This window comes from Cryptomeria japonica, chromosome 10 (genome assembly GCF_030272615.1).
Source record: "Cryptomeria japonica chromosome 10, Sugi_1.0, whole genome shotgun sequence".
In the NCBI taxonomy this organism is placed as follows: Eukaryota; Viridiplantae; Streptophyta; class Pinopsida; order Cupressales; family Cupressaceae; genus Cryptomeria; species Cryptomeria japonica.
In genome coordinates, this window is record NC_081414.1 from 134,567,099 (window position 1) to 134,588,630 (window position 21,532).

The 21,532-nt window shown below is 37.4% G+C and overlaps 1 protein-coding gene across 2 annotated transcripts in view; it reads right to left on the reverse strand.

Annotated features, from left to right (window-relative positions):
* Positions 1-2,787: 2,787 nt before the first annotated feature.
* The window catches only part of LOC131030902 (uncharacterized), a 91,622-nt gene continuing 72,877 nt past the window's right edge, over positions 2,788-21,532 (reverse strand). For both annotated transcript variants that reach the window (XM_057961857.2, XM_057961856.2), the window contains 2 exons: positions 3,535-3,627; positions 2,788-3,387 (listed from right to left, as the gene is read on the reverse strand). In XM_057961857.2, coding sequence (XP_057817840.1) covers positions 3,305-3,387; positions 3,535-3,627 — 176 coding nt within the window. In that variant the 3' untranslated portion in view covers positions 2,788-3,304. The remainder of the gene's footprint in view (positions 3,388-3,534; positions 3,628-21,532) is intronic.

Consider the following 21,532-nt stretch of genomic DNA (forward strand, 5'->3'; position numbering starts at 1 on the left):
CACTCAACTTACTTACATAGAGTAGATTTTGTGCCAAACCCAAGATGTGCATTACACTATCGATCCCCTTTACTCTACCATCAAGGAATCTAATCTTGATTGTTCCATGACCAACAACTTCCAGATGAGAGACCAAGACACATCTTCCCACCATCATATTCTTTGTACTTTGAAAAGCAACCCTGACGTGAGGTCATGTGAAAAGATGCAACTGAATCTATCAACCACACATCTTCTGATGCATGCATTATCAAAGTTGCAACAAATGTTTCACCATCTTGAGAGAATTTATCTAAATCCAAATTGGAGGGTCTCTTCTTCTTTTTCTCCTCCTTACAATCTTTATGGAAATGACTAGTTTTATCATAGTTCCAACATTTTGCCTTGGACATTCCAAAAGACTTAGATCTCCCACGAGATTTGAATCTACCTTTTTCGTATTTCTTGTCCTTCTTATTGCCTTTCTCTTTCAATCTACCACGAACTACAAGAGCCTCCTTAGCTGACTCAGAAGTCTTCCTTTGAATCTCTTTAGAAAGTAACAATTCTATCACCTCATCCATCTTGAACTTGGTGGTTATACTCCCAATAGCCATAACAAGGTGGTCCCATGAGTTAGGCAAAGAACACAACAGAAGCATGCAACAATCCTCCTCCTCGATCTTGTCACCAACAAAACCCAACTGACCAATGATCATATTGAATGCATTGAGATGATTAGGGACAGATCCTCCATCTTATATCTTCAGAGAATACATCTTTCTCATTAAAAGTTTGTTTACCGGGGATTTAGCCTAATAAACATCTCCAAGCTTCTTCCAAAGATCTTTCGTAGTCTTCTCTTCATGGACATTCAACATAATGGAGTCTGCTAAACAGAGCCTTATGAGGCCCTTAGTTTTTCAATCCACTGTATCCCAAACATCTTGCGTCGTGGTTTGAGTATTTGTTCTAGATATTGCAGCCCATAGATCTCTATCCACGAACATATCTTTCATTTTCAACTTCCAAAGTTCAAAGTTGTTGCTATTAAACTTCTCCATATCAACTTTTGTGGATGTGTTTACCATCTTCTTCCTACAACGAAATTTTGAAAATACTCTACAAAAGCTCCCACTCAAACTGAGATCAGAACAAAAAACCTACTACCCAACAACAAAACCAAAACTGATCAGGCTCTAATACCAAGTGAAAGGAAGCTAAGGTGCGGAAAATGCTTCCTTGCACTTATTTACTGGGGGAGATAGCACAAATTTTCTTTACAAATCTTCTATTACAAAATCAAAAGCACATTCACAAGTAGATAATAAGCATGCATAAAATCAACACAATGAACACTAGATATATTGTGGGGAAAACCCTTTCGGGTGAAAAACCCTACACTCCAAAAGCATGGTACATTGTATTCCAATAAACAAACTCTTATAACACAATATCAACACTTAGCTTCTTCAATAGGAGTCTACAACCTAACAACCCACAATCTGGATTAATTCGAACAACATAACACTTCACCAGCAATACACAACATGACTAATACTCTCCAAGGCTACCTTTTATAGAGAAATACAACATAGGAAGCTTCTAGATGAAGCAAGAAGATGAGGTCATGCAAAACATTTAGCCCTTATTTTCAGCCACCAAAAAGAATGCGAATGACACATGTATGTTTCCAAATGACTCCACATTCAAACCTCCTAAATTGGGCACCCAAAATTAACTATTTGGAGGTATGATAGATGCTCTAACACATCTTACAACCATCATAACTTACAACACTTACAGCTGTAAGAGAATCCGTCCTAAATGACTAATATTAGCTTATTCTATTACAACTCGTCATAACCCAACTTGGGCGCCCACCTTCCCCATGCAAAAGATATCTCCCACCACTTGTCCAATATGATATAGAATCTATCATAGGCTGACACTTGTCAAGATCCTCAAAATTGGATGCCTACCTCCACATGTGCAACATATGTGTCATGCAGTCATTGCCAGGTAGGATGCCACCAAGACTGTGTCCCGCTAGATGACTAGATATTTATAGGCAAAATAATAAATAAATAAATCCAAAATCACTGTTCGTATTTACAAAGGTTGAAACACCTTAATCCCAGCAGAGTGCAAGCTTAAAGGTAAACATGGATAATAATATGGAGTTAGTTCAAAGTGAGGGGTTATAATACCTAAAACAATTGATTTTAACTTAGAGAAGAATTACTGAAGTCTCAGCCACTACTTATGCTAAGAATACAGAACTTAAATTGTAAATTCCATGTTCTTATGATCTTATTAAGTTATGGATTATAATTTGAGTTTAATCTATATATAAAATAGTTGAATATATATGTTCTGTATAAATTGTACATTTGAGCACATGCCAGAGCTTATAGTATTGATTTTATATTTTCTTTAACAAAATTTTCTATTATATATTTTAATTTTATATTCCTGCAATAATTTTTTCTTGTAATTGCTACAGTTGTATCACAAGGAAAGATACTATTTTGATTTCTTCTGTACATTATCCGTACTATTGCTCAAATATTTTGCTTCCATGTGTGATGTTTATTTGGACTCATTAACCCAAGATTCTAAATCTATTAGCAATGATTATATTCTAAATTACAACTAATTTCATCGATCTACCAACAATAAGTTGTCTCCATTATCCTCAATCTTTTACATGCAACTACAGAAAATTCTCATGGGCATAGCCTTCTTAAAAAAATACAAGAAAAAAAGGATTTTTCTGAAAAAAGACAAGGAGAATGAGACAGTTAGTGGATGATAACATGATATTGAATGAAGGAGCTCATACTAATACAAGAATCTGATACAAGATACAATGTGCACATGACTACGATTACAATGAATAAATCATCACAATGTTCGTTCTAATGTTGTGCAACAGTAAATTCCTGACTATACCTGACTGCCATAAGTGCAACCACAAAATGTGTAATACTTCTGATGCAACAACGATAATTTGCTACATTAATAACTTTAAAAATTTCAAAACAACTGCTACCTAGGGTATTGACCGACCTATTCAGGTAACAGAGATCTGTATTGATATCAGAGAAAAGAAACCATGATGTATTTAATTGCTTGGATTATTGTACATGACATGAGGATAAGACAAAAGCGTGGTGGCTATGCACAGCTTAACTTGAGGACCATCGCTTAGCCAGCCCTGCAATAAATGGATTATCAACGTGGGTAGCTCTTATTTTCTGAATTGTTGTTTACAACATTCAAATAATCAAGTATTACATTTCCACTAGTCCATAGCAGATAATCAACATAGATAGATCCTGTTTTCTGGAGGACTGTTTGCCACATTTAAATAGTTGACATCAAGAATTACATCTCCAAAGTCATCTGCAAATGAATGAACATGTAATTGAAAATATATCAATTCAAATATTCTGTCATGTTTGCCGATCAGATTAGAGTATAAAAGCTTCCTCACAACAAATATATACGATGTGCTAACTATATTCGATCTATTGCGGGAACTACTTTTACCTTCATAAATTGTTCTGAACTCTTGAACCCACTCGCCAACAAGGTCCTCATAAATTATGCCCCCCGGGTGAGCATCAAGAACCACCAACGCTCCTGGAACTATATGTTTTAGTATGTAACTATGTATAATCAAATCAACCAAAAAAGCAAGTTCAAAACTCTGACAAGCTTTGTCCATTCTAATTGTGCTTTCTAGGGCACTAAATTCAAACTTAACATAAAATATGTTTCAAATATAAATTTTTCTAGCCTTGATTTTTTTGAAGACAAATATAACCCCTATAAAAAAAGATGATCTAAAATATGTCAGCCACAGTAGTGAACGTAAGTGTTGCAGGAGCATCTCAAGGATCATGTCATGAGTGTGAACTAAAAACATATTTTTTTTGCAATTTTTTTTTTTTTTTGTAGTCTAACCTTGTATTTCACTTTATAGTGTTGAGACTCAGACTGGCACAGACTTGGCACGCTATTTTTTGCTTCAGACTCAAATTTGCCCCCAAACCTCAGCAAATTCAGCAAAATGAAAAATAGCAAATTTTAAGGTAAAAAATAATTATCTTGCATCTTAATTTAAAATAGCTTAAAATACACATAAACTAATCAATGAGATCTATCATGCACATTTTTAAACAACAAAATAAGTAAAAAGTGACAATTAGTTCATACTTAACTCCAATACCAAAAAAAAATGTGTTTTCATATATTTAAAATTGTACTTTTGTAGACAAAGTTCAAAAAATGGAAAATCAAATTAATGTTGAGACGAGCCATTCCTCCCAATATTAGCTCCAAGCTGCTAGACCTTGTGCCTCTTTGAGTATGTCAAGCAGCAGTTGCAGACTATCTGTAGAAGAGGGAACATCATTTCGTGCACAATTTCATCTTATTTGTCTCTAGCTGCATGCACTTGAAACTCCTCCTCCCCCATTGTTACAGCAAAGTTCCACCTAGGTGCTTGGAGAGTACCCTTTAACCTATTTCATTTCCCAAGACTAATTCTTATTTTACAGACAACTTCGATTTTATTTAATTATTTTTTATTAAAAGTGACCATTTAAGTTTAAACTGAAATTTCAGAAGCCCAAAAGTATTTAAAAATTAAAAGTGGTCACTTCAAGGGAAATAAAGTAAAAAGTTTCAAAATAGTTCGGAAGGGATATAAAAAGAAATTGCAAAAGGAAATTTCATATTCTTTGGTCATTTTCATTTGTCATTGTGCAAATCGGACATTTTAGCTCATCTCAAACCCTAGGACGAAAAACCTTGAGGGTTATTGGCATCAAAAAAGAAATTTCTTCCGAATCAATGCAGGTGGATTTTAACCAAGATTCACAATCAGGATTAATGTTTGGAGAATAAGAAAATGTTGCAGGTTCAAGGAGTGTGTTGATTACAACTTTATTGGAGATTTGTAGGCAAACAATAAATTTGGTGGAGTTCAAGTTTAATCTTACCTAGCCACTCCATATTGGGTAAGATTTTAAGTGCTTATTACAAGCAGAAGAATCGTGGAATTTGAAGGGAGTGGAATCTATTAATATACTCTTTGAAGACTCTAAGTAGCCACCCATACTTTTGGAATTATCTTGATATTTGTTGTCCCAGCATAAAGGATACGGTGAGTTTGGGTAAGTTGGGTGCTAAAGGGGAATTGCAGCCTTATGATAGAAAATTCTGGCATTGGCTACAAGATATCATTCTCCACTTGGGCTGACATTTCAGCAAGGGAGTTCTTTTTGTGAGCTAGCTGAACCACATTGAAGTCCGGTGCAGGGCGCGAGCAACAAAGGATGAAATGATTCTTTGGTGTAAAGGTTTGATAATCCCTAACACGTATATTCACATCCTTTCCAGCTTTGGTCTGATTTGTGGAGACACATAGTATTTTGGGCAACTTATAAGTACTTTCAGCCTGCAACGGCAGTAATAATCTCCTCCTGAACTTCTGCAATATTTAAGGTCAGACTCTGATTTTATAGCAGTATATTCATAATTGAATGCATGAGTTTATTGTCACAATAATCTCATCCTTTACTTAGTTTCCCGCTGTAATTTCAATATTGATAGTGTATAACAGTCACAATTATCTGTCATATTGCTGGCATAAATTTACTATATCAGACATTTTTCAAACAGCAGTTTGTAAATTCTTGGGATATTTTATGCAATAATTGTGTCACTCTTAATATACCTGTCAAGTATTCTTATGTTACAAAACCAGTTGGAAACCACAGTGTTTTGATTGGCAGTTGTTCCATAAATCATTAGTTAAAATACATACAAGTGCAGTTTCCTACCGTCTAACAAAATGCCTATGTGCAAATGAGACATTTTTGGCAAGTCTCATTCAAGATATTAATGGTATCAGAGCATGTATGTGTAGTCATGACATATGCAAAAGTTTAGAAATATTCCAGCCCGTGATATTACAGTTACAACCTGCTGTGACCAAATCACACATTGCCCCATTTCAATGGGGACCCCTTTTTTTTTACCATAGTTGTAAATATGGTGTCATAGTTTAGTTTAGTTTATAGTTAGTGTCTCTTAAATAAATTCAAAAATACAAAAAAATACAAAAATACAAAAATACGAAAAAATCAAAATTCAAAAATTCAAAAAAATGAAAATCAAGAAAATTTGGCTAAGGCATGGAAAATAAGTAATGCCTCTCAATATTTTGCAGAGGCCTCTTCCTTCTGCCCGACAGATTTAAGCAAATGTGGGCGGCGGCGTTTATACATTTGCCAGAACATTTTTGGCATGGGGTTTCGATAATGTTGTGTTCCGTGAACTGGATGTTCAGAAGCACAACAGTATTTTAGATTTTGGAAGGTGGATGAAGGATAACTATGGCGGCCTCGACATACTGGTTAATAATGCTGCTATTTATTTATCAGAGAGCAGCGACTTAAAGACAATGGATCTCGGCGATTAATATATTGCTGCAATTTATCTGGCGCTGATAATAGATTAATCAATATCCGGCTCTCCCTTTTCGCTAGAGAATTAGGGTTTGATTAAACTGTCTGAGTTTTTTTCTGAAAGAGCAGCATACCCACATTTTGGTATTCTTCAAGTTCCGTTCTTCTGCCTGTAAGACATGGACGAATCTAGGGTTATTGGCACGTGGGCTGATGTAGGCTGGGAAGATCAGTCGCATGTCCCACAGCTGGTCTTCACGAAGGGCAAATGGGTAGATATGGCAGCGCAGAATTGGTTGAGGGCAAACTTAACAAAATTTCAAACCGGTCTCGAAGTATTTTCGAGGTTTTTTCAGAGGTCCAAGCAGTGGAAATTGGTGGAGTATGGACAGATCTGGTGAAGGGCATCAATGATTTTTGGATCGTAGGCATTTTGGTTAGGGCCCGCGGCAAAAGTTTATCCCAAATCATTTAAAGGGGCTTCCGGGTAAACAATTTACAGCGCTGGGAGGAAAACCGTCCTATGCGAAAGTTGTGAAGTTTTCATCTGTAAATGAGGCAATTAGGGCTTCTTAGCTGAACACTGGTGAAAAGATGATGGACAAACAATCTAACAGTAACCCACTTGAGTTATCTTCGTCACATCAAAGGGGGGATAAGGTAAGGGAATCTTCAACATTAGGAAAAGACGATAAGGTAAGTGAAAATCAAACCGGCTCTGATTTAGGAGGTGGGTCTTCACAGGTATGGGTTCCTGTTCCATGCATTGATTTACTTGATTCTGTTGTGGATTTGAAAGCTCGCTGTTTGCATACACATGCTATTTCTGGGGAAATATGGGGGGATGCAACTAGTTTATCTAAATAATTGCAGAAAAAGTGGTCTGATATGCATTATTTTCAATTACTCTCTACAAATGCATTTATTATTGTTTTCAACTCTTCTTCTGTTAGGGATGAGGGTTTAAAATCTTCACATTACTAGTTTGGTAAAAATTTAGTGTTTGTTTCGGCTTGGAAACCATTTTATGTCCCTGCTTGGTCAAGCTTTAAATTAGTTCCTTTCTGGTTTGGCTTGCCCAAATTACCATTTGAATTTATGGACCCAGAGGTTTTGGAACAAATTGGTAATACTTGTGGTTCTTTCTTATCATCAAGATTTGATTTTGCGGAAGGGGAGGTTTTGGTAAAAATTTGTGTCTTGACTAACCCTAATAATGTTTGCCCTCGAACTTGTATCATTAAATCTCATGAGGGTATCTGGAAACAACCAATTAATAAGTTGGAGAAAGACTTTGGTAAAACTTCCTTGCAATTGGATGCTCCTTTCCTTATGGATTTTTCGAAATCCTCTGTTCTGGATAAGGCAGAACATTGCTTGGGTAGTAACGATAATCTATTTCTGGATAAACTATTAGTTAATGGTTCCACTGGGAAACCTCCCGCTACTTTTGAGGTTAACCAGGCTATGAGGGATGTTGGGAAGCGAGAGGTTTATGTTGTGTCTCACGATCTGGAGTCTGTAGGGTTTTTTACAAGTAAGGATAAGACAGTAGCTCACCAAAATATTGTGGTTTCGGGGGACAACAATGTGGATGATCTACTTCCAAATCTCACTACCTCGAATTTCTTGGATAAGTCACTAAATGATGGTGGTGGGAATCCTGTCTGTCCTGTGAAGTCAAAAGAGTGCTTAGAAAGTTGTCAGGGGATTGGTCAGATTTTTGCGAAGAATGATGGGGTTGTTTCAGAGTCTAATGTTGGGGTTTCTTCTCTAGGGTTTCCTGATGATGCTATCCTTGCTCAACAAGTCAAAGAATTGGTGTCTAATTCTTCGCAACATGTTGATGTGGATGTGGATAATAACGCCACCTTAGGAAATAATATTCAGTTGGGGGACATTCCTGTTATTGTGCCAGATGAAAATCTGGTTCACCAAGTGAATGATCTTTTTAAAGATCATGAGCATTAGATGGATGAGGACATTACAAATAGGGTTATCTGTTCCATTGAGAATGACTTGGGGGGAATTAAATCGACCCTTCCTATTTCTGCATCTGCTAACCCTTTTGAGATTTTGGCCTCATCAGAAGTGGGCATCATAGATAATTTAGCCATGACTTCTCCTAAGTCAAGTAAGAGTTTACCAATTGTTCAAACTACTCTAATTAGGGGTTCATCTGTGGTTTCTCCTGGTAGGGGTAGGCCTCCAAAGAATCGAATTGATGTTGGGATTCAGCAGATTTTGTCTCTTTCTCCTAGTGTTGGGAAAGGGAAGCATTCGGTTTCTCTTGGTGACGCTATGAAAGGAAGTGGTACTCCTAAGGGCAAGAGGAGTAAGAGGTCTATTATCAATCCTCCTGTGACTAGGTCGAGGGCTGTGAAGCGTAATCTTCAAAGTAGTTTTGGAGAAGGAAAGTCTTCTCTGTCTAAGGGAAAGAGGGGAGCCTCAGTCTCCCCTCGAGAGCAATGAGAATTATATCTTGGAATGTTAGGGGCTTAAATGCCCCTAACAAGAGGCGCTTAATTAAGTCCCAGATGGACTTAGTTAAGTGTGATATTTTCATGTTGCAAGAGACAAAATTGTCAAAGGAGTCTGCTGATTTGGTTTTTTCTTCTTGGAGAAAGTGGGAATTCCTCTCCTCTCCAACTTGTGGTGCGTCAGGGGGTTTGGCATTTCTTTGGAATAACTATAACATTGAGGTTGAGCTAGTTGCTTCTACTATAAACTGGATGTTGGCCTTAGTTAAAAGCAAGCTTTCGAAGGTTAAGTTTTGGCTTTTTAATATTTATGCTCCTTCTGGTATTCAAAGGAAGACTAAATTATGGGGAGAACTTAGAGGATTTCCTCCCCTTTAAGGCATGGTCCCTTTATAATCTTTGGGGGGGATTTTATTGCTATCACTGACTTGGGAGAAAAGAAAGGAGGTATTCTTCCTAATAAAAAAATTATGGAAGACTTTGGGATGTTCATTAAGGACATGCGTCTTTTTGATTGTCAATTTCAGAATGGGATTTTCACATGGACAAATATGTGAAGAGATTTTTCTCAGATTGCGAAAAGGTTAGACCGGTTTTTGTTATCAGATGTTTGGATTGATTCAGAGTTTGAATTTTTTTCCTCTATTCTTCCAGTTTCGGGGTCAGATCATTTTTTAATTTCTCTATCAATTCTAGAAGATAAAACTCCTTTTAAGTCACCTTTTAAATTTGAACCTATGTGGTTTAGAGATTCTTCCTTTTTGCCTTTGCTCAAAAAATGGTGGAGTTCTGCTCCTTATTGCTCTGGATCCCGAATGTTTCAGATTGCTAAGAAGTTGAGATTTTTGAAATTTAATATTAGAGAATGGAATATATTGCATTTTAAGAACATCTTTCTGGAAAAACGGAGGATTCGAGATATGATTGAATGTTTTAATTCACATGTGATTCAACATGGTATGGTGCCTCTTGTTTTTGATGAACTAAAATTGCTAAAAGCAGAGCTTGAAGAAGTTTTGTCCAGAGAAGAAATCTATTGGAGACAGAAATCGAGGAAGATCTGGCTTTCAGATGGTGATAGAAATTCAAAAAAAATTCACTCTTCAACAAAAATTAAGAGAAGTAGAAATAGGATATCTTGTATTGAGTGTCCAAATGGTTGACTTTTAACAGAACAGGAGGATATTGCTTCAGAGGCAGTTAGGTTTTTTAAGTCACTATCGTCTTCAGAGCATGGAGATCTTCATAATAACCTTTCTTCTAATATCCCTTCTTTAGTTTCTTCGGAAGATAATAAAATGTTGATGTCTCCTTTTTCTTTGGATGAAGTTAAGAATGTTGTTTTTGCAATGAACCCTGATAAGGCTTCGGGACCGGATGGATTTACTCCTTTATTTTTTCAGAAATGTTGGGATTTTGTGGGGAATGATGTTTTATTGGCCTTCGAGGAAGCTAGAAGGAATAGGTCTGTTTTGAAAGAGCTTAATACTACAATGATTGCAATTATTCCTAAAAAAGAGGTTACCAAGACATTTGCTGATTTTCGCCCTATTGCTTTATGTAATACTTTATACAAGATTTTTACCAAGGCTATTTCTTTAAGGTTGGCTAAAATTCTGCCTAGGATCATTTCTTTAGAACAAGGTGGTTTTGTTCCAGGAAGGGAGACGGCAGAGGGAGCTATAGTGGTGCATGAGGTTCTGCATTCTATTTCTACTCAGAGAATCCCAGCCATGATCCTCAAATTAGATATGATGAAAGCATATGATAGAGTAAAATGGGGGGCGTTGTGTGTTGTTCTACTTAAATTGGGCTTTTCCAAGGCATGGGTCAAATGGATTCGTGCTTGTATTTCTTCTGCAAGGTTCTCGGTTCTAATTAATGGCTCCCCTTGTGGTTTTTTCTCCTCTTCTAGGGGTTTGAGGCTAGGGGATCCCCTGTCTCCTTTCTTGTTCATTCTTCTAGCTGAAACGTTCAGTTGGGCTATAAGAGCCGCTAAGCTGGGAGGGCTTTGGAAGGGAATTAGGATTCATAATGTTCCACAAAGCATTTTGCATTGCTTGTTTGCAGATGATACCTTGTTATTTGGTCACGCCTCTTTGGGTGAGGCAAGAGTGATAAAGGGGATAATACAGAATTATGCATCCTTTTCTGGTCAGAGAGTCAATATTGATAAGTCAAAGATTTTTTTCCTTCATGCTTCACAATTGGTTCAGGATAGATTGAAGAGTTTTTGGGGATTTGCATCTGGAAATCTTCCTTGTTCTTATCTTGGTATACCTTAGAGTTGAGTTTTGGGAAAAAGATCATTTTAGTTATCTCTAGAAGGATCCTATCCTGGAATCATAGATGGTTATCTTTGGCTGGTAAGATTGTTCTTATTAAGTCTGTCCTAAATGTCGTTCCTATTTATCTCATGTCTGTTTTGCAGTCTCTGAAAGCGGTTCTTGTTAGTTTGCAAGATACTCTTAGATCCTTCCTTTGGAATAATAATAAAGAACGTAAGAAGAAACTCCCTCTGGTAGCATGGGATAAAGTTTGTTTGCCTAAAAACCTTGGGGGCACAGGCATTAGGAGTCTGGAAAGTCAGAATTTAGCCTTAGGTGCTAAGTTGGTTTGGAAATTGTATGAGAGACCATTCTCCTTTTGGGCACAAAATATGTTTGCTAAATATTTAAATAACAGACCAAGAGAGTGTTTTTCAAGTTTCTAATTTACCGTCTGGTTCAGCTATTTGGAATTTTCTATGTAAATGTAGATCGGTGATTTTGCCTCATCTCTCATGGATTGTTCATAATGGTAAAAAAGTCAAGTTTTGGGAGGAAGTTTGGAATGGACATCCCCCTTTGGTGAACTCGAGGGATTGGTCTCCTTAAATTTCCACTCTTTCTTCCCTTTGGGGTGTCTTTGTGGCTGATTATTTTGAAATTGAGTATAGTGGGAATCTTAAGGTGGCAAAATGGAAATCAATTGAGTTTTTAGATATTGATCAAAATGTGAAATTGGAATATGAAAAGATGTTGGGGGAGAGAGTAATAATTCTTTCTGATGCCGACGATGAGCTTATCTGGACAAGGAATATCTCTGGTAAGTACATAGTTAAGGATGGCTATAATTCTCTCTTGGTTGGTAAAGATTTATCTACTTGGCCATACAAGCTGTTTTGGCATATGGCTTGCCTCCCAAAGGCTGGTGCTTTTGCTTGGCTAGCAATGCAGGACAGGGTCCTTACAGGAATGAGGTTGGACAAGTTGGGTATTACTGCAGTATTTTCTTGTGTCTTTTGTAATGAAAATTTAGAATCCTCTACACACTTGTTTCTTCACTGTGATTTTGCCTATGCTTGCTGGCAGTGGTTGTTTGAAAAGCTTAATCTATCCTTTGTTATTGGTAAGGATCTCCTTTCCTACTTTAGAGCCTGGCCTATCCTGTTTGCCTCATCTTTCTATGCATGTCTTTGGATTATTTCTCCATCTATTGTGATTTGGAATATTTGGTTAGAGCGTAATAATAGGATTTTTAAACAAACAAGTTCTTCCTTGGCTGAGGTTTTATTGAGGATTGAATCTTCCATCTCTGAAGTTGCTTTGTCTTTTATCTATAAGAATTTGGACACCCTTACCTCTTTTTCTCATTGGGATGGTATGGTAACTCGAGTTTGGAGAATGTTATCAGTCTTACCTTCTCATGGATCTATTTTAAATAAGACTAATGCTATAAGTAAGAGAAATTTTGCTTGCTGGAAACCTCTTCCGCAAGGGCACTTTAAATTGAATTTTGATGGTGCTTCTCGTGGGAACCCTGGTCTAGCAGGGGCAGGTATGGTAATTTATGATCATAAGGTAAGATTTGTTCAAGCTCGTTGTCATGCGATTGGTTTCAAGTCTAACAATTGTGCAGAATTCTTTGCTTTGTCCTTTGGTTTGGATATGGCTGTATCTTTGGGAATTAAGGACTTGATAATTGAGGGTGATTCTATGGTTATTAATCAAAGTGTCATGAAAAAGAAGTCGAATTGTTGGCAATTACAATGTATACTTGATCATATTTTGCAAAAATTAGATTTTTTTGATTCCTTTTTGATTTCCCACTGTTATAGGGAAGTGAATAAGATTGCAGATTTCTAGGCTAACTTAGCCATTGATAGTGAAGCTAATATGCGGGAGGTAAGTGTGGATGAGATCCCTTCCTCGGTTTTGGAATATTTTAAGTAAAGAAGGGCATAGTTGTAGTCTTCATCAACCTCCTTATTTGGTGTGGCTTTTCTTTGGTGTGGGTTCTGCTATGCTTGATCACAATGTTTATTTTGACAGGGTCTCTGATTTTGCTCTCATTTCTGCTATGTGGTATCATTCTAACCAGTAGTTTGGAGAATTGCGTTTCATAGACAGGGGTGGTTCAGACTGGTGTTTTTTGGCAGCAATGGATATGCATCCTTTGGTGATCATACTTTAATCTTCCTTCTATATGCTTCTGTTGGCGGCTTCCTTTATATCTAATGCGGCTTATGTAATTGGGATGGGTTTTTTGATGTACTATGCCAATGGGCATTTGGTATCGGGTAGAATAGGCTTGTGTTACTTAAGCAATACTGAAAGGTTTTCTTACTGGTTCTTTCCCTTCAGTGCTTTTTGAACCAAACACTGTAAAAAACTTTTAAAATTTAATATAGTTCAATGGTTCTATCCACTTTTATCAAAAAAAAAAAAAAAAAGTAATGCCTCTCAATGTCATTACTGCTTTTAAGCAGTGCTTCTCAAGAGCATTACTCCTTTTAAGCAATGCCTCTCAAGAGCATTACTGCTTTTAAGCAATGCCCCTTGATGTCATTACTGCTTTTAAGCATTGCCTTTCAATGGCATTGCTTTATTTAAGCATTGCCTTTCAATGGCATTGCTTTATTTAAGCATTGCTTCTCGAATCACTGCTTTTAAATTATACTACTTCAATCATTCAAACACTTAAAGCAATCCTTGGTAGATGTGCATTAAGCAAGGCGAACCTCATTGTCAATTGAGAAGCAATTTGAATGATTACATTCAACAAGGATAAAGTGTGGAGTAAGTGTTTAAAATTAATGCAATTGAGATGAGTTCAAGGGTGAATTTGATTACTTGAAAAAGCATTTGATGTGGTGATGATGTTCATGCAACTAAGCAATTCAAATCGATGCTTTGTGGAATGATAAAGTTAATTTGGAAATCCAAAGCATGAATTCGAATTGATTAAAAGGCATTAAATGAGAAGTGATCAATTTTGTATGATAAAAGTGGACTCATTTAATGAGAGGCATTTTAGTTTTCGAAATTCGATGAGAGTGAAGAGTATTAAGGCGTCCAAAACGTTAAGTTTGAAGTCTTGAATAAAGGTGGCAAATTTTTAAAAGTTCAATAAAGGACAAAAGATTGCAAGACTCGATTCTGGTTTGTCATTGGGGTACTGTTGTGACCTTTTCACACATCGCCCTATTACTAACAGGGACCCCCTCTTCTCCGGCTTTCTACGTTGTTAGGTTAGGGTTTTGGCTGCTTAGTGGGCAATTTTGTGTTTCCCGTGCTCGAGTCTCAGAGTTTTGATCATGCCTAGTGACGTTTCGGGTTTTTGAGGTTATAGGATCAAGTTGCAAACGTTGATATTTTAATGATCCTAAATTTTGTCTAAGTGTTAACCTTTTTGAGCATTAACTGTTTTTAAGCACGCACATCAGTGATTTTAAAGTGCCGAGGTATTTTCAGACCTTTTGGAGTTGTTTTCTCGCTCCTAAGGTATTATTTAAATTGATTTCACACTTTATCCCGATAATTTCCTTGCGTTTCGCTCAATTTTTTGGAAAATTTGCCTAAGTCCAGTCTAATTTTGAAGTTTCTAAGCGATTTTGAGTTGTTAAAATGCCAAATTCCTAAGGGAAATCCATATCTCAAGGGTTAGAAGGTAAAATTCCATGCTAGAGGTGCTTTTCCCCTCATATTCCAGATTACCCACCCTTTTCCCCCACTCAAAATCCACACTACACATGGGTTTCCCCTTAAATCCATACTGTTTATGATTTTCCACCACTGTTTATCCATGCTTGGGTCGTTTTTCCCCTGGAAGAGCTAGAATTTGGCTAAGTGTCAGGATTTTTCCAGACTGCCATCGATTTTCCACCAAGAGTGCGGACTGAAGTGCGGACAACGTTGAGGATGATTCCATGCCTGGATCGATTTTCCACCAGGCCGTTTTGTGACAAGTTAGTGCGGATTTTTGTGCAGACTCTCAGTCCATACTCAAGTCGATTTTCCACTGGGAGCAATTTGATGAGTTTCGAGTCCGGATTTTCATCCAGACTGAGGTTGAATTTTCATCAGGGAGTTTTTTTTTGCAAATGAAGTGAATTTGGAGTGTGGATTCCTTGTCCATGCCCCCATCGATTTTCCCCTAGCCTGTTTTGTATGCATTTTGATGAAATTTTGCATGGATTTTTATCCAAGCTGGGATTGATTTTCCCTTGTGGGGAATTTTTGACGTTTTAAATGATTTTTAATGGGATTTTTTGATCCCTACCCATATCAATTTACCCTGGAGGCTCAATTTCAACTTAAAATTGAAATATGTAATAAGTGAGCCCCATTTTAATTGTTTTTAAATGATGATTAATGATTATTTAAAATTTTTAAAACAAAATTAAATAACTTGCAATAAGCATTTAATGTTTTTACCCTTCTAGAAGCAAGTTAGTTTTGCCAAACAAGTATATAAGCAAGTGTTTTATCCCACATTGCTTGTGTGATGAAAATGAGAGGCAAAAGCAAGTATAAAAGAGGAGTCTCCAGCAATATTTTATTATTAAATCTGCCAGGTGTCTCCATGAAAGGCGATTTTTCTCTCTTATTAGCGAATTTTGGCGAAGTGTTGAAGTGAAGTGTTGGATTGAGGATTTCTTTCCTCCATTTTTTCCAACTTGGCAATCCTTTCTATTGCTGCCATTGAAGATCATTTCCAAATTTTTCGATTTTTCCCAAGTTTGGCGATTTTTGGTGGAAATTAGCGATTTTTTGGTGTTTGAGACTTTGGCGATTTTATCTACATTGCTTGCTGTTCCAGACATCCATTGTTGCAGATTTGAGCTACATTGAAGAGATTTTCAGAATTTTCAGAAATGGCGCTATACCTGGGAAAGTTCGATTTTTATTTTGCAAGTGCTGGGAGCTTACTTTGGTGAATTCCATGCATGTTTGATGCGACCTTTGCTCTCCTACTTGCTGTCATTTGCTTCAGATTGAGACCTCCATTGTTGGCTGTACATTCAATTTTCAGACTTAACTTTTATTGCCCAGCCAGCTTCAACTTTAATGATTTGCATTTGGAGACATTTTGGAGGCATTTTGGAATCATTTTCAAACCATTAGAAGGCTGTCTTAAGGTCTGCAACTGTGTTAATGGCTGCTTGTCCTCAGAAATATATCTTTTACCAGCCATAACTATGTTTCCAAAATTAATTATTTTCATCATCAAGACTGATTTTTATCAAATTTGTGCATATTTTTGAAGGATTGCAACATGTTTTTTTAAGTTAATTTATTAATTGCAAGTTGTCTTCAGATTTGTGAACTCAATTGTTGAATGCGGAAGGTGTCCTCAAACATACCTTGTGTGAAAACACAACCTTTCACACCTTTCCTTAGTCATTGTTGATCCGGTATACTCCTTTGCATTTTAGTTTGCATAATTTCTAAGCATAAGGAGGTATTAATGAATTTCATAGAGGGTTTCTATGCCCTAGCATTGTCACACTTTGAATCTAATTGTCAAAATCTACAAAGAGTATGGACTATTTTCCTGACTTCATGCTCTAATTAGCTAAAATCTTTAGAAAGTTAGGAATTTTATCAAGAACACTATTTATTTTCCTAAGTCTAACTTCAAGCTTCGTACAGGTACAATGTCGAAGTCTGGATTTAAGGAAAGGAAAGACTACTGAAGATGCTGGAGACTGGATTCTATCCAGAGCTCAAGATTTCATCCAGATGGAAGGAGATCACAGATACAAACATGCATTTCCTAGACTTGGACCAGATGCGACAGCGGATGTTCGGAGTCGAAAATCAGGTTCCTTCCCCAACATATGCGAACATTATGAAGAGTGGTATTTTTCATGCCGCTGGATTTCCACAGTCCATACAGTGCAGTGAGCTTATCCTGGAGTGTGCACGATGTTATGATCCGTTCACGCGAATGATCAAAACTCCTAAGGGTGTTGTTATTGCCTACCTTGCTGAGGATGCTATTGCTGAGGTGTTTGGAATTCCACGTGGAACAGATATGAAGGATGTGACCAAGGATGAATATACAGAAAGATAGACGAAAAAGATGGGTGCATGCAAGAATATGATAAACAAAGGGTGGATGATTGAGCCTAGGTCTCATCATTCCAAGGCTCCCAAGACACTCATGTGCATAGACTTCAAAGAGGAATATAGCGACTTGATATTCCTACTCAACAGAGTGATGGGGATGCCGCAGGGAGCAATATTCGATGGATGGATGTTTTACTTCATCCAGGATTGTCTTAGAGGAACATTGGTAAATTGGTCTAAGATTATAAGTGACAATCTGGACTTCAGCTAAGGAATGTAGAGTGGTCCAAGTCATTCGCCATGAGTTTCTTACCTGGTATACCTGCTTGCAAGGTTTGTTTCATACAAAGGATTGATATGCAAGGGTGAAGTCGAGAATGGGCAAGGACAATTCAGGAGTCATGAATGCTACCCCCAGCTGAGCATGTATAGAATTGAAGACTATAAGAGAGTGAATGATGCATTCACTATGTACATCACGCGGATGTTGCAAGGCGGAATCCACAGAAGATTGTCCAAGGAGGCAACAGAGCTAATAGAAAAATATGGATCGTGGTATATTCAGTTCCCCACTTTCACGTACCTTAGGATTCATGGGTTTCAATCTGAACCCTATAGACTTCCTAGGTATCCAACCGACAGAATCATCTTGTTGGAAGTGGTGAGACAACTTCTAGAGTTTGATGTCATTCAATGAGAGAAGCATAGGACAAGCATGACATTCCCTATTTCAGTTGGGAAGACATCAGAGGTTTGCTAGTCTGTCTTAGCCGCCAGCATTGCGAGTGAGGAGCTTGCATTCTATCGATTCACAATATATAAGAAAAGAGAAAGATTTGATCCAGATAAGAAAGTTGGAAGGATCAAGGGAGAGAAGTTCATCCACAAAGTTGACATAGAAGATTATTGGGCCAACCTGATGGACAAGCAATCAGTGAAGAGACGAATGTGGTCTAGAATGTTAGTGGATTTCATGAGGAAGTGTGGACTTTTCCTCATTCCTGATCAAGTGTTAGATGACAGAGATCATACGCATCCATAGTATGAGAATGAAATGAAGAAGGCAATCTTATTGCCTAATTGGTCAGAGTCAGAAGATATGTATTGATGAGAGAGGTCTTGAGTTTCTCCCGTGCGTGGGTAGATATACAGATGAATAAATTAGTTGATATGGGTGTTCCCTTCACTTATGAAAGGATGAAGCCAGAAGAGTCTACTTTCGAGGATGATCAGAGGACTATCAGTGATGTCAGGATTTATGCAGATGAAGAGAGTCAAGCTCCCAAGAGAAGGATGAACACGCCAAGAGAAGTCAAGGCCAGAGGGAACAAGATTGAGGAGGTGAAGAAGAAACAGAAGACTATCATTCCTCGACCTATCATTCCTTCACCACCTCTCAGTGTCTCATCAATCAAAGTGATTGAAGTAACAGAGCAGAACAAGGAAACCCAACAATGTTCCAACACAGTGATACTACCAGGGAATATTCAGGAGTTACATGCCACAGCGACATTTGCATCTCCAAATGAGAATGATGATCAGTCGGGATCCCCTACTGTCCTTTTGGAAGTTAGTTTGGGAAATGAGGTATACGATTGGACCAGGAATAATCCTGATGATGATGATGATGATGATGATGATGTCATCTCGGCATTGAGAGGGCTTGATCAAGAAATGTGTCTCAACGATGGTATGGAGATGGCCGCTATTCCTGAATGGCTGATGAGAAGTATGGAGAAAAGTAAGAAAATGATAGAGGTACAGCCTATTGATGACATTGATGACTACCTAGCTAAGAGTGCTAAGGAGAAGGAACCCAAGAGAGCGGAGATTTTGTCACACATAGCTAGAGATGAGACAGGAATGCGGATTGCGCAAATTGCTATTCCTATTGCAGGTGTGACAGCGGACATTGCTACTCCTATGGATTTCCAGATCACTTCAGTTGCCCTTGGTCGTACATCCAGAGAGCACGAATTTCAGGAGGTTGGTGAAAACCTCAAGGCAATCGATGCAAGATTAGATAGAGAAATTGCAGAGAAAGAAAAATACAGAGAAGAGAATAACAAACTTAGAGAGTACATTGCAGGGATAAGGCGTGAAAATCCCACCCTTATTTCCCCTATTGCAGTTGACCATGGAATGCATTCACAAAATGAGGCAGCGAGAGATACACTCTCGGAGGTAGAAAAGTGGATTGAGAGTACAAGAAAGCAGGCAGATGATTTCCTTACTCAGTTTGTCCATGCATATGATAGGACAACAAGGCTCGTATTCAAAATCCAGTATTTGGAGGAAGTTTGGGAAGAATTCCAGCCTATTCAAAAGAAGACTATTCCACACCTCCAGGCTTTGAAGAGGATTCCTAATTCCACCTTGGTCAGCAAGAACATTGTGCACAGTGGAGACAGATACGATTTCCATGGCTGGTATTGTTTATTTGCCGTGAAGAAATCAACTTATGAGAACGCCCAGTCGAGTTGTATGGAAATGGAGGGATTGATTCAGGACATTCAAATGAAGATCCTTGCCAAATTGAGGAATTATTAGGTGTTGATGTTAGTGATGCTAGTGGTTTACATTTAGCCGAATTAAGAGACAAGATGAAATTTATGTATTTTTGCCAATTGGACTCTTTGAAGAAGAGTCAGATAGATGACTTGATCTCTTTGTTGATTCATGTTCATAGTTCGCAAAAGCTCATGCCAGATTGGGAGAACAATTTGGATGCTTGCTCGGATTCATTGGACGTGATTGATTTACAACAGGATACCTTGCCTAGCATTTCCATGGAGGATTTAGATTCAGTATTGGCTAGATTCTTGGAGTATGCTAGGAGAGAGAGAGAGATGCAGGGAGGAATCTTCTAGAAGATACCCTATTTGATGACTCGGTATCTTTTTATTGGGCCATATGTAGGTGGCGCCATTTTTTATGTAAACCCTAATTAGGGCAATTCTAGGGTTTTGTTGGCATGATCTCGATCGTTGATCTTGTATCAATCCAGGCCATCCATTTTTGTAAGAGACTCTATATATGCCTCCTTGTCTCTCATTTGTAAGAGAGAGTTTTTGTAAAATTGTTGGTATATGCTGCAGCTATTTGAATCATAATCATTGTTCAATTGTTGGTGATTTTGCTCTTCAAGTGTTGTGTTTGCATTCATAGTTCTCAAATCCTCCAAGTTAGATTAGAATTTTAGATTAGAATGTATTTTCATGTATGTTAGATTGAGTGAAAGATTTGTTGAATTTATTTGTGTGGAATCCTTAATCCATACCACTAGCCTCTTGTTGCTGGTAAGTGCACCTTGTGTGGTCAACTAGAAATTTGAATAAGCTTAACTTCAACTATTACGCGTCCCTTGACAAGCATCAACTTGGATGGTGTCAGCGTTTGATGGTGATAATCTGAAAATCTTTAAGTATACCTTAGACGATTGCATTGGGCTTGTGTTAATACCTATTTGTGAGACCTTGCCTAGTTTGATTCCACTAGATTTGTTCATTATTTCCTACATTCCTAGGCTTAGAATAGATTTCCTGAACCCTATTCCTTTTGCCCATTTTTTAGTAAGAATTAAATCCAGAGCCATATTGATAAATCTTAAGTTGTCAGCACTCCTATTCCGCACCTTCATGATAATCCAAACATTTGCATAAGTCCCCAAGTGAACACAGCAATTCACATCGACCATTGAGTTACCCACTCGTCAAGACCTAACATGTAAAAACCTTGGAATCATTTTAGTTGATCTCATTCTTAGCATCTAAAGTGATTTTGTTCAAGAGAGGGTAAATTACCTTGGTATTTTATTTTGAAATGCTATGTGCATAAAACACACATCAACAAGTACATTAAATGAAGTGCATCAATCACCCAAGCTTGGTTTATTAAATCAATGCCTTGGCAAAATTCATTTAAAGTTGGGCACTAAGCATTTAAAAATTGACTAATTCGAACTCCAAGGTGGCCGACTTATTGCAAGGCATTAATGAAAATCGTTCAAGTTTGTGATGGGTTACTGGTTACTATTTCCTTCAAATTGATCACTTGTTGATCAATTTGTAAATCGATTTGCTCCTATCTGTATGATATCGAATTACACACAGCTTGTATACAATAGCAATTTGTAATTGTGAACAAATTTCTATCAACTTCAGGCAGCGACTATAGTCTTTGATGGAAGCGAATTCATCTTGAAAGGTTGGTGATTTGAACTTAACATGATTTCATCTCAGGGTGTCAACAATTC